General features: G+C 35.6%; 1 protein-coding gene across 1 annotated transcript; it reads right to left on the bottom strand.

Annotated features, from left to right (window-relative positions):
• Positions 1-13: 13 nt before the first annotated feature.
• LOC128861584 (elongation of very long chain fatty acids protein F-like) lies at positions 14-1,179 on the bottom strand. Its single transcript, XM_054099824.1, has 3 exons — positions 1,038-1,179; positions 793-977; positions 14-717 (listed from the first exon to the last, which is right to left on the bottom strand). Exons 1-3 carry the CDS (start codon positions 1,171-1,173, stop codon positions 133-135), a joined length of 906 nt encoding a protein of 301 aa, XP_053955799.1. The 5' UTR covers positions 1,174-1,179; the 3' UTR covers positions 14-132.
• Between the last annotated feature and the right edge of the window lie 13,277 nt (positions 1,180-14,456).

Raw genomic sequence — 14,456 nt, 5'->3', positions numbered from 1 at the left:
ATATACTTTAAACTGATTTTTTAATAAAAATTTTCATAAATTGAGTTTTATTATGTGCGAAAATATAGTTTCCTAAGCAAAGGAAAACTCTAAATCTAATATTGATTTTGAATTACATTTTTCACGCATGGATTATAATTTTTTCTCTGCGACTTTTTCGGCTTTTGGTTTTCTCAAGTAAGTCTTAATATAGAAATTACTAAACATAAAAATCATAGTTATGGCTTGTAACACAGCAATATAAAGCCAAATTCTCGGAAATTTACAATCAGGCACAAACAACAATGGCCACAATTGATGGAAAAAAACAAGAATGAATTGTATTAGCTGCATTTGTGTGATATACTTTTTCCACCACAATGACTTCTTCATATTTGGATTAATGGAACTCAATAAATAATAAACATACATTACTGTGTGAACCAAGGTGTTCAGTAGAGCAATTGTTACCCAATGACCGCCTGAACCTTGCTGCCGGATATGTAGGACTATGCAAGAGGTCATCATAATGTGATGATAGACATGTAGAATCGAAATTTGTTTGTAACTCTTGCGTAATACGAAAAATATCGTTTCCAGGTAGTCAAGAACCTTGTTGCTGAGATACAGAAATCCACAAAATATTTCGAAGCTTTTCACCGGATGATCATAGCTAATTTGCTCTATGCAGCCAAGTCCCTTTGGTAGCTCCAAGTACCAGGTGATTAAATAACTGCTCTATGTACATGTAATTAATTTTTTTAAATAATTAAATTAATAAGTTATTTGGACTGTAGCAAACTTCGTTGTTACCATAAAGACCATTGCTGCGTTGAAAATTATTTGAAAAATATTGTAAATCATAATCACGCGCTTTAAATTGAATGGCTTACGAGTTCGCATAAGCCATGGTCCTATCCGAAAGGCGAAAAGTGCAAATGAAACATTGATAGCTATCATCGGCCATAATGCTCCATGGAATGGCAAATATTTGTATCCTATAAGAAATTATATGTAATACAATAGTATGTAGATATGTATTTATAAAGTGTTATTACCCTCATATGTTTTAGCAGGACTTGTTAAAAAGTCATAGATATTCCTTATGATGTCAACCATGATTTTTATAGTAGTACTTCGATAAAAACGACTTTGTTGTACGAGCGATAGTTCACAATAAAAACCTGAACACATTACTCTAACTTGTTTTAGATCGAAATAGAAATAAGCACGTAAACATGGAAATGGGTTGAATTAGCATATCATGTTTATCAAATATATGTATTTCCATGCGTCAACTGCATATTTCTTAAGCTTGTCCTTATACGAAAATGTCGTATTGTCATTTGAATTCTTACATAGCTACATATGTCTATTTCTTTTTGTTTCTTTATAGTGTAGGCTCACTTTATATACACTTCCGATCTACTTATAAGTATACCCTGCAGGGAACTGAGAACTAGAGGTGGAAAACTATCGATGGCACTATCGACACTATCGATGGTTGGGCGCTATCGAGCCACAATCGATAGCAGCAGACACTTGCGATAGTGGGCCATCCACTATCGATGGTGCCATCGATAGCAGGCGTCTCACATCGCCAAAAAAAATATATATATATATAAAAATATAATATATTATACATAAGTATTTTGATCGACAATGTGTGGAATTTAAGGTAAACGTCGAGTGTCCCCCTCAACTATCGACAAGCAGGACTGCGAGTGCAATAGCACTGACTCTGAACCAGATAGACAGAGTATTATAAAAAACAGTAAAATGTCCTATGTCTGGAAGTATTTCAAGAGGTCCGACGACAAAAAATTCGCAAAATGTCTTGACTGCGGCAAAGAATACAAGACAAGCGGCAATACGTCAAACCTGCACGACCACTTGAAAAGGTTTCATTCTGGCTTGGAAATTAAAAAACCAGACTCTAGCACACGAGCTGTAGGTGCTGAAAGGAACGACACTGCGTCTACAAGCAGCAGTTGCAGATCGAGTATGAACTCTGTAGAGTCCTACTTCAAAAGAGCCGTCTTGTACGATTCGAATTCTAAGCGAAAGACGGACATTGACAAAGCCTTAACTAGATGGTTGTCAAAGATGTGCAGCCCTACAATATTGTAGAAAATGAAGGGTTTGTACAATACACTCAGGTATTGGATCCTACACTCAAAAAATTTTATTGGTAAAACTAACCGAAAAACTATGTTAAAACGGCTCCAACCTATAAATATGGGTGAAACCAACCAATAGAAAATAGTTAGCAACCCTTACTGAAGTTGTGGTTAAAAATTGTTAATTTTACCAAAAAAAATGGTTGAAATTTAACAATGGGAAATTGGTTCACTTAACCACAAAAGTAGGTTCGTATGGCTCCAACCTATAAAAATTGGTAAAATTAACTTATATTAATAGTAATGCCCACCTAACCACAAAAGTTGGTAAAAACTAATGCAAAAATTGTAATATAACCACAAAAATTGTAGAATTAACTATTTTTACTGTTACATTACTATAAAAATTGTATTGTTACTGAAGTTGTGGTACATAAACAATTAAAATTGTCAAAGTACTATTTATACTGTAATCCTACAATATAAATTGTGTGATAACAATATTAATTGTTTAGTATTACCACAATTTTAGATACAATAAAATTTTTGTACAATAGTTATTATACAATTAGAATCTTTATAGTTACATTTCTCTCTATATCGTTTTGATTTAAACATCAACGTTGTAAAGATAAAAACAGTATTTGTATTTTATTCAGGAAAATTTATTTTGTTTTTTTTAAATGGATTGTAATAAAAATAATTCACAAAAGTAACAATGTTGGAGATTTTTTTTAAGTTATCCCTAACAGTCTTTAAGATAACGTTTTAAACATAAATATATAAGTGTACGTACAATTAAAAAAAAGGTTAAATCAGAACCTTTTACAAATCTCTTCGAGCTTTTTTAATGTAGTTTTAATCACAAGTTTTCAGTTTTATAACTAAATTATAATTATTCAGTAATCTCTCTCAGATACCTTTATATAAAAAAAGTACATTAAATCTTGTTTTCAGGAAAACTAAACATACTTAATTTGTAAAAACAATATGTAGCATAGTAAAAGCTTTTAAACCATATTTTTAATTATCTATAACAGTCTTTACAAAATTTATATGGCGTTTGCATTATTCGCTTTGCACAAAACATCTTTTAAAAAATGACTTCAATTTGGAGGATCGAATGTTTTTAAAACCCCTATGACTCTAATTTAGTTTATTTTTCTTAGCCTAAACATGTGTTTTTACTAGAAAATATATTGTATATGTACACTGTATTAATAGAATTTCGGTCTTATATATAAATTTTCATTTGGAGAGCGATTTATATGTAAAGGTAACTTGTAAAATTCGGACGGGTGTAGAATTGTAAAACTACTTTCTTTCAGTGAAACCAAATATGACTGGAAATGGTCAGAAAAACTTTCAATTTTGTGCTTGATGCAAACAAAGCCTACTTCGAAATCTCCTAGTAAAATAGTAGTTTGAAATATCAGCTTTTGGGGACTCACCACCTATATTGCTTTTTTCATAAACAAATTCACCCGTTCTCTTTAAACGTTTTGCAGTATTATAATATTTGTCATACAATCTTCCTGAAGGCCGCGATCCAATTAAATTAAAATAAATTGCCTATGTAGACAATATCCAAATAAAAATATCAAAATATCGCTTTAAATAAAAGACAAACCTTGTCATCATTGAATGTTACAAACAATAACAACAGCAACAACATGGTCCGCTTCTATTATTGCAATCGTTTATTTTTTAACTGCTGTATCAATGGTTACTTTAACACAAGGAATAGTAGTGGCACAATTTGCCACTGCCAAAATAACCTATTGAAATTGTTAAAAGGCATTTTCAGGGAGAAATATTTTAACTGATTGGTACTGGTATAATTAACCAAGGTTTATGGTTGATTTAGTTTTTTTTCAAATGTACAATTTTATTGTAAAATTAACCAAATAAGATCAGTTAAATCACACTAACAAAATAACATTAGAAAAAAAATACGATTTACGTAGGTTAATTTTACTGAACAAATAGTAAGTGAAGAAAGTAACAATTTTTGAATTGGTTAATTCTACCATATTTGTTGGTAAGGAAACAACAACAAAATGTAAGGAAAATTTTAACTTTTTCAAACAGTTAATATAACAAGCTAAAATTGTTAAAATTACAGCAACAAATTATACAGAGCGCGCACTAACCGAAAAAAAATTGTTAATTTGACCAACGTTTGCAGTTAGCTGAGAATTTTTGCAACAACAATTTACATGGTAGTAAAATTAACCACGGAAACTGTTACATTTAACCAATGTTATTTTTCTGGGTGTAGATACAAACTACCGAGCAAGACACACTTACGAGATGTGCTTATGCTAAATTATTTCAAGGAAACCTCTGCCAAGTTATCAGTAATACTTCAAAATGTTTCGGATATAGCTATTACATGTGACTTGTGGACATTCAGTGCCAATGCTAGTTTTTTGACTGTGACGGGTCATTTTGTTTATAATCACGAATTAAAAACAGCATCATTGGCTACGAAAAAACTGTTAAGCACAACTAATCACTGTTCGCAAAACATTGCAGATACATTGCGAGAAATATTTATTGATTGGAACATCCTCAATAAAACGGTATGCATTGTAACAGATAATGCCAGCTCCATGCTTAAAGCATGTGAAATATGTATTACAAATTAGAAATTTGCCATGCTTTGCGCACACTATTAATCTGGTGGTGCAAGATGCTTTAAAAGTTGATGACGTAGTACTTCAAGATTTATTTACTAAGTGTAAATCAATTGTTCGATTCTTTAAAAAAAGCACTATAGCGAATGAAAAATTTAAATTAGCTCAAGAAGTCTCGGTGTATACTTTGTTGCAAGAAACACCCACTAGATGGAATAGTTTCTATTTCATGATTGAGCGTATTTTAGAAACGAACGATGCCATTGCCAAAGTCTTATTATCAACGACAAATGCACCGCAGCCATTTACTGCTGAGGAAATACTTGCGCTAAAAGATATTGAAAAGGTATTGGCTTTCTTTCAGCAAGCAAGTGAGAAAATTTCTGGTGGAAAATATGTAACCATATCGCTAATTATACCCATGGCATATGGACCTTTCCGCAAAATCGATAGTGTTTCACCTCTGCTACAAACTTTGCAAGGAAAAACTATAACAAAAATATTAATGGAGGCAATAAAGAAACGCCTTTCCATATATGAGCAAAGGACATTCTGCATGATGGCTACGCTATTGGATCCACGCTTTAAAAAAAATGGATTTCAACACAGCTCACACGCTGAACTAGCAGCAACAGTTTTTGAAAATGAACTAGCAAAATACCCCGTCAAAGAGTCCCTAATTAATCTGCCCGTCGCACCGGATACAAGTTCCCAGGACTCTTTGTTTGATTTTTTGGGTGAGCGATCGATGAACAAAGTTGGAAACTCACGAGTGGATGCAATCCTGACTAAAAGGCAATACCTGGAGAGGGCAATTGCCGCTCAAGATATGGACCCTCTGTTATGGATGAAGGTATGCCTAAAAAACGAATTATAAGTTCTATATAATTAAATATATTACTTTTTTTCCAGTTGAATCAAACTGAATTTCCCTCTATTGAAAGGCTGTTTTGCAAATAGCTTTGCATTCCCGCGGGCCAAATTATTTCAGAGAGGCGAACCCGACTCAAAGAAAAAAATGTTAACATTCTTTTATTTTTGAACCGTAACTTTTGGTTAAAATAAACTATAATTTTCTTGTATTCATTTAAACAAAATTTGTTTGTCGGGCTATACTATCGATGGCGCTATCGACACTATCGATGGCACTATCGATTGTTCAAAATTAACTATCGTCGAATATCGATGGCGCACACTATCGATAGTTCTCCACCTCTTCTGAGAACTACGAACACAATGAGCTCTTTATCATTGCTTTCTCTTCGCAGCTAGTTAGTTTTACCCAACGATGCCCTAGGATGAGTTTATTGTATTCGGAGCTCTAATTTCGACGGAGTATACGTTAGTCGGCCGCCGTAGATGAATGGATTGGGGCGTGACTACCGTTCAGAAATCATAGAGAGAACGTTGGTTCGAATCTCGGTGAAACACCAAAACTAAGAAAAAGTTGTTTCTAATAGCGGTCGCCCCTCGGCAGGCAATGGCAAGCCTCCGAGTTTATTTCTGCTATGAAAAAGCTCCTCATAAAAAAAATATTTGCCGTTCGGAGTCGGTTTGAAACTGTAGGTCCCTTCATTTGTGGAACAACATCAAAGACGAACACTACAAATAGGAGGAGGAGCTTGGTCAAACACTCAAAAAGGGTGTACGCGCCAATTCTAGTTCTCGATAATCCACGCGTCGCAATAGTGGACAGAACTCCGAAAAAACCTTACTTTTTGTTAGGGGCATAATTTATAACCTTCCTTTGAGTAACTAACGCAAGAAACGCTCCATCTCTGAAAGTATTCGATGCGGTACTAGAGGAAGAAGAAGACCTTTTCTGCGTTGGAAAGATTAGGTGGAGAAAGACTTGGCTTCATTTAGTGTTTTCAATTAGCGCTCAATATCACGCGAAAGAAACGACTGGCACGCTTTGTTAAAATCGGCCAAAATCGCTTAAACGGATATCCCGCCAATCAAGAAGAAGAAGAATCCATTTTCTCATATGAATGCCAATCGCTTCCTACCACTTTTTTCCATCTTTGAGGCAATTTTGGATTTCCTCGAAAACGAGCTTGGTTGATATGATCTATGAAGAGGACCAGTTTTAAATTTTTCCGATAGAAAGCAAGCCGTGACCAGCCAAATCCTTCTGTATGGTGTGGCGCAAAAGCGCCCCCAAGCATTTAAGCAATATTGTCCACTGCCTTTAAGGCGTAGCGATGGGATTTAAAGGACAAGGAAGGACAGATGGAGTGGAGATTCATTACTCCTCAGCAAAGTTCCCAGATGATTTGAAGCATCTTTGCCATTTGTCGAAGGATAGAGAATGCAGCTCGTCCATTATCAATACATCTGATACAACAATGTACTATCCAAGTCTGGAAAAATTCGGACAGTGGCAAAAAAAATGCTCTGATCTATCTTCACATTTCAAACAGGATGTGTATTGAGGATCGTCGATGATGCATACGGTGGCTATATATCGTCCCAATTGATTGAGCCCTGTAATTGATGCTCGTAATTAGAGCGCGTAACTCACACTTCCTCTGTCTCAGAAAAATGTTGCTACCACCTTCTTCGGACCGCTCATTCCAGTGTTTTCAAATATGTATGCGGCGAAAGTAATTGCAGAGCCTTGCTTTGCTGGAATGCCGCCTAATCGTGTTTTGCTTCGGTTTACTTATGTTTTGGGCGAAGAGCTTGAATCACGTGCATTAACTGCTATTGGTGTCTAACCGTGGTTGGTTAAGAACCTTATTAGGTTGTTGATGCCTAACAGACTGGCAGTTGTTCGATATTCTCGAGCAATGGTTGACATTCTCTCCTTCCATAAGGCAGGCAATAGAAAATCGTTTCATTTTGCTCTGCTTGTTTATAGTCTAACTATGACAGTGTGTGTTGTGAGAGATACCGATTTTGGCTGCTTGTTGCTTTTTTTATGACGAGCTTTTTTGGTGTTTCGAACCTAAGTTCTTCGAATGGTAGTCATGCACCAACTCATTCGGCTACGACAGCCGCTAACATTAATAGCTATACATACATTAAAAAAAAAAAAACATTTAGTATAAGTGTGTGAGACCATATTCAAATCCGCCATACGAAAATTTGTCGAAATCAATTAATACATTCTTGATGAAAAAAATCTTATTTATTTATTATAACGCAAAAATAATATATAATAATTTGAGCAAGCGGATCGACTCCCTTGATAGAGCTAACCTACAAATTTTCAATCGGCTTATACAAATTTCAAGTTGCTGATCCTCTGCGCACTAAAATGTTGATTAAATAAATGGCTGTTAACTGCACTGAAGCTTTCGTTTTATCAGGAAGCTCTAATTTTAACAGTAATCATAATGTTTATAAAACGAATGGTTGACTTGGTGAAAGCTAACAAACAATGACATGTGGACCAGAAAGTTTACTCAGCTTATATCAAGCGGACTAGGTGCTCAGGCTAGGCCAGGGTAGTGTAGGGGAATGGCAGATCAGTAAATAATCGAAGTTGTTTTTCTGTGGCAAAAGCTAAAAAAATGTCGAAATTTCAGGAGACGTCGCAACAAGTCTTTACTTTGCTATCTTTCTCGGCATTTCATAGGCGTTAGTCAACAGTTTACTTCTGGTCTAACTGACCGTCAAGATTTTGAGTACGAAAAAGCAGTAAGTTTTATCTGATACAAAGGCTATTAGGCCGTTACATGTACAATACATATATATTTTTTTAAGGGGGAAATATTAATCTTTTTGGTTGTGAATGGAAGTGCGGGTCATGGGGCGATACTGCACATACCGATGTCTGGTACCAAGACCTGCTCCCTCCTAATCCAGATTATCAACCTTCCCTGTACCCATTTGACGTTTTGCTGTCAGGAGGCTTATTCACCTGAAAAAGATGAATACAATAATAAATAAAACAAAAACATAGCAACAACAACAAAGGATGATGATTAGCCTTCCATGGGCCCTAAATAGACTAGTAATCACTCCTGCAGCATCTTATGAAGAAGAGCGAGAATAGGTTAGGTTAGGTTAGCCTGGTTGACATTAAGCCACGCATACACCTTTTGGTCCCTAGCGATATGAGATGGAGACCGACTTCTATAAATACTGAAAGTAGACATCATGTAGAATGTCAACGCTTTTGGCGAATCTAAGCAGAGCTTGGAGATCCGCTTTTGAGACATCCTCCAGATCCTCAAACAATGGGGCTCCCAGACATTTGAAATGCGTTTTTAATAACGCCGGACAAACGCACTGAAGGTGTTCTAAAGTTTCCTCAACATTCTCTCTGCATTTCCTGCATTTGCCCGTTTTAGCAATTACTATCTTTTACGCATGCGCAGCCAATAGATTATGACCTGTCAGCATACCTATGATAGTTCTGCAGTCTTTTCGCCAGAGCGTAAGTACGAATTGAGTCGGTTTTTTGTCGTAACTTTTGCTGTTTTGCATGTGATCAGATTAGTCCACCTAGCTTCCACTCACTTTTTCATGTTGTCGCCCATTTCGTTGTATATTGTATTTAGCGGTTTATGTAGTATGTCGTTCTCTTGTTCAAATGGCAGTCTAACAGCTCTTTTTGCTATCTCATCTACTCTTTCGTTACTCATAATGCCTTTGTGACCAGGTACACAATAGATATGCAGCCTACTGCTTACGGCTAGCCTTTCTATGGCCTCCCTGCTCCGTTGAAAACGTTTGGACTTAATACAATATGAGCTTATTGCTTTTATTGCTGCTTGACTCTTCGAAGGTTCTACAGGGAATACTCCAGCAGCCACTAACGTCCCCGCGGATTTCGCTGACAGTTTTTCTGTCATGAGGTCAATAGGTGGCATGTTGAGTATTATTTTCAGCGCCGCCGTTGGAGTGGTTTGCATCGCTCCTGCTATACATAGAGCAGCGAGTCGCTGAGTCCTTTCCAGTGGCATTAAGTATGTTAGTTTTCTTGTCGAGCGAGGATAACCTCGGGGGGAATTAATCTACGTTGCGTTGCACATCCAGATCATGTTCGCCGTTGCGAGGTTGGCAGGGGCCACATACCACTGAGAGCTCCAAGTCCGAGGAACTTCTTCCTGCTAAAGGGAAAAGGTTAGGACACCCAGGCGCAGCAGAAAAGTGATACCTGCAAGATCAAAGTCCCCTCAGTAGCTTGCCTATTTGCTGAACAACTGACTGCAAGCACCACAAGAGCGTAAGATTACTCCACAGGCTCGTAAGAAGTGACAGAGTATTCTCACCTGGGCTGTGGTTTGGCGGTGCTATCCAAAAACTCTTCAGCGGAGGCTTTTGGACCGGAGGTCCACTCTCCAAGAAGTCATAATAGAGGTCTTTAAACGATGGACACACCCGCTTGATTTTTGTGAGCTATACTTCAGTCTTGCTTCTTCTTAGGGGGGCCGAAAGAACCGCGGAGTAGCTTGCAAGCGTTACACCAAAATGTGCAGGGTGAAAAGGTCCGCAGATAGACACAAAGTAAGTAGTTCTCCCGATAAGAGTGTAAAAGGCGCGTAAATTCGTCTCATTCAACTAATTACTGTGGAAAGAAATGCTCTTATATTTAAACCGATCAATTAGTGGTTCGGAATGTGTAATTTATAAAACTTTGATGCACAATATTTCATTAAGTCCATAAAAATGTTAATAGCTTTAGACGCTATAAATATGCATTGTACTCGTACATTATGCACATATACGAGTAGGCGTTGAACAAATTATAAAATAATGTAAATCATGTTTTTTTTTTTTTTTTGTTTTCATTCATGTTATGTGAAATTAAATTCAATTTCACTTATTCAGCAAAATAAGCTCTAACAATTCAATTTCTAATTTTAACAATTAACACCTAAACAAGTGTATAAAAATACACACAGTCAAGAATAGATCAAATGAATAAGGAAGTATTAAATTCGTCTTGACCACATTTTAATAAAATTTACTCAAAGAATAGGCGTGGCACAGCCCATTTTCTAAAATTTTTCTTTTATCGTCTGGTGTTTCTTGGTTCATCCTTTTTGAAAATTAACGTTATAAAGGAAGGGGCGTGGTTATTGATTGATTTTTCTTATTTTTAATACTATCCAAAATCGGACAAAGAGTAATATGCGTACCTAACTTCAATGAGATATATTTATTTTTGCTCGAGTTATCGTGCGCACGGACCCACGGACGGACGGAGAGACATGGCTTAGTTATTTTATCTTCTTCAACCCATTCAGCCATTAAGTAATAGTTCACTTGCGGCAGCGCTTATTCTAAAAATCGAAGTACTTCTGATGTGCCTTTTGTATAAAGTCCTCTAAGAAAAAAATTATAATAAGGTAAACAAAAAAGACAAAAAAAAAATTACAAAAATAAAAAAAATCTATAATTTGACTTCAACTCGTAGCTTGTTTTTACAAAAATTTTCTAAAATTCTTTACACCATGGGTATTTGAGTTTCTTTAGATATAAAGATCTGCTACCCCTTCTCCCGCCCCTGTGACATTACACTTCTTAAATACGCTCTCCCTCACTATATTAAGGCTAAAAATTGTCAAAAAGTACCGGGAAAGTGATGTTGACTGTTTTCTTCGATTTCCAAGACGTAGTGCACCATGAGTACCTTACATCGGACAAGACAGTAAATAAAGAAAATTATTTATCCGTTTTGAAGCGTTTGAAAGATGCTGTACGTCGCTAACGGCCGGAAAAGGGGCAAAAAATTCTCGGATTTTGCATGATGGTAACGCGTCAACGCACCGAGCCCAAATTGTGCTGGATTATTTGACCACACATCAAGTAAATACAATCGTGCGAGAAAAGTATTCACCTGATATGGCCCCGTCCGACTTTTTCTGTTTCTCAAGTTGAAGTTACTACTTCGTGGAAGGATATTTCAGTCGATAGAGGAGATCAAAGAGAATGCGACGAAGGAGCTGAAGGCCATTCTTTCGACGGCCTACCAGAGGTGCATGGAGGACTGGGTTACACGTTGGCACATGTGCGTTGCTTCAGACGGGTCATATTTTGAAGGAGATAAAATAAATTTGCCTGAAATTTAACTACTTTTAGTTTTATTTAAGCATTCCCGGTACGCTCTGATTATAAGGTATCCCGATTTCAGCGCCACTTAGCGAAGTAATTGTTGTTTTGTGTGTAGTTTTTTTTGTCATATAACTATTAAACATGAACTTTGAATTAGAAACAAATTGGACTATAAATACGATCATCGAGTTAATTATATTCCAACGCATTTTATCTTATCCATTTTATCATACCATATCCACATAATTTGCACTACTTGGCATAGAGGAGCCCCAACGCTCGGAGTTGTGAAGGGAAAATTCGACAACTGATGATGGCCACCGTGTGACTTGACACCTCCCGAATAAAATCCGCTACACGTATGTTTCCAAGTCATCAATAAGTTTGAAACACTGCCAGCAAAGCCGAGCCAGCTAATTGAATGATGTGCTAATCCATATATAAATACATGATTATAACTTGAAAATAAAGCTTAGCCTCAGCATGAATTTTATTTAAATTTCTTTTCCTATCGTTTTTATCTTTCCTATCGTTCCTAACGCTTTTATCTGGTCACCCTGTAAAACTACCAATAATAAAAGTACTAGTAAGTTCTAAAATATAATTTGTATCACAATATGTTGCTTAATTTTTGAATAAATTGAAATATTAAAAAGAAAGTAAGTGATGTTCAATCGCCATATCATAAAAAATTAAATTAAAATGATTTTGGGCAATAAATGAAATAAAAAATTATATGAAAATGATTTGAAATAGAAAATTAGCCCAGAAACTAAAATTTCTCTTGTTTTTGGAAAATGGTGCATCTCATTAACTGCGTTCTAAAATTTTGTATTATATCTTAGTTAATGGTTGACTAACCACCGTTGTATTCAGGGGAAAAATATATTAGTTAATGAGACGCTTCGTTATCCAAAATGTTTTAAAATTTTGTTTGGCTTACTTTGAAGACACTTTCAAAATCTATTAATGTACTTGAAACTGTGCATTTCAACGTTTTAGTGGGTTAAAATAGAAACAACAATAATCCAAAACAGTTACCGGAAAGCAGAATATTCGGAATTTGGTAAGATTTTTATCTTGAAGAGGACATTCCACCGCCAATCTATGCTAAATTTCATAATTCAATTTGGCAAATTATTTCCAAGGCTTTCTCCAAATTGATCAAAATTTCTGCATAGAATACAAGAATATAGACATTCAAAGCGATATTATGGACAAACTATAGATAAGTGATGCAGAAGAAGAATCGAATGAAGAAATAAGTTAGCTCATACCATCAAAGTTGAGGCGTTCAAAATTGACGCGATTTTGAAACCAAGCTTTTCAATATATCAAAAATACCGGGGACCATTTTGAAAATGAATATTTAAAATTAAAATAATCACTTTTTAGGCAATCAATCCAAGTTGTTTGTACGAAGCAATTTATCTACAAATATGTATAATTTAATAATAATATGTGCGATTGCATTTATAATATTCATGGCGAAAAATTAGAAGGCGTGTCCAAGATCAGTTCGTCAACCGGCTGACGTAAGCGGGCCCATGACAACGGTTTGCTTATGGAAGAGCTGAGATTTTGTTGGTGATACACGAAAAAAATCAACACAATCCCACTCATATTACTACGTTGTCGTCTGAACAGCGACCGATTAGATGAGTGTGTGAATACATGCGAAATAAGCGGGTCGAATTTGCCTGACGAATCCCCACCCAAGGATACACTTACAATTTTGTTATACCCCATAGCTGATGACCAAACCTGGTAATTTAAATCCTTGTGTAATTTTCATAAATTTGTAGAACATATTAAATAAATTTACCATTTCTTATCTTAACCGGACAAAAATACTGCCACGGTGAGTGCCTGATTATGAGGAATGGCAAATATGATTGACGTATGGCGCTATTTGCAAAAATTATAAATCTTCCGACAGGGTGATTCATTTTGCGTCCCCTTGTATAAGCTAGTTGAAGTATTTAAGATCCATTATTAGCCGCGAAATGCGCTAATGTATTCATTGTAGGTAATTGAAAGCAGCAGTATGAAAATGTTAACATACAATATCTATTTATTACGAGTATAAAAAACGGTTGTCTCACATTTCTGTGGTTACGGAAATTTTCCTGAATAAATGCATTGATACACATATAGCATACACATTTTCTTAAGAGTCGCATTAGAAAGAAAAAAAAGTAAACTGGCTATTAATGTGGAAAAATGTGCATAAATGTCCATTTGTTCCATTTTGGGGTCAGCTTGGCCGACCACCAAGCGTATGTATGCGTACATACATATGTACATAATAAGTAGGTAAAGGGCTTAAAGCATTTGCAAGTTGCAATTGCTTGATGTAGTCACATAATGTAGGTTTGGACATAAATAGACATATTTCCATATGTATGCATATACATACTTTGATATTAATAAGCGATTGATAATAGTGAGCGGCATAAAGAAAAAAATTATTGTAAATGGTGATCAATTTAAAGGTATGTGATTTTAAATTGACATAAAATACAGAAAATTAAAAGTTCATTGCGCAATCTTCATTATTTTAGTCCATGACATTTATTTTTTAAAGATAATTCCTTTCAAATGTTGTCCGCAACTGCGCCGTTTTTAGGCCATCCTCCAGCGAGTCGACTTCGGTCGGTATCCCGTGAATAACTTCAGAAATGTTGGCTTTCAGTGCCTCAATCGA

Source organism: Anastrepha ludens, chromosome 4 (assembly GCF_028408465.1).
Source record: "Anastrepha ludens isolate Willacy chromosome 4, idAnaLude1.1, whole genome shotgun sequence".
NCBI lineage: Eukaryota > Metazoa > Arthropoda > Insecta > Diptera > Tephritidae > Anastrepha > Anastrepha ludens.
Note: the sequence above shows the minus strand (reverse complement) of the source record. Positions and strands in the feature narration are given on the sequence as shown.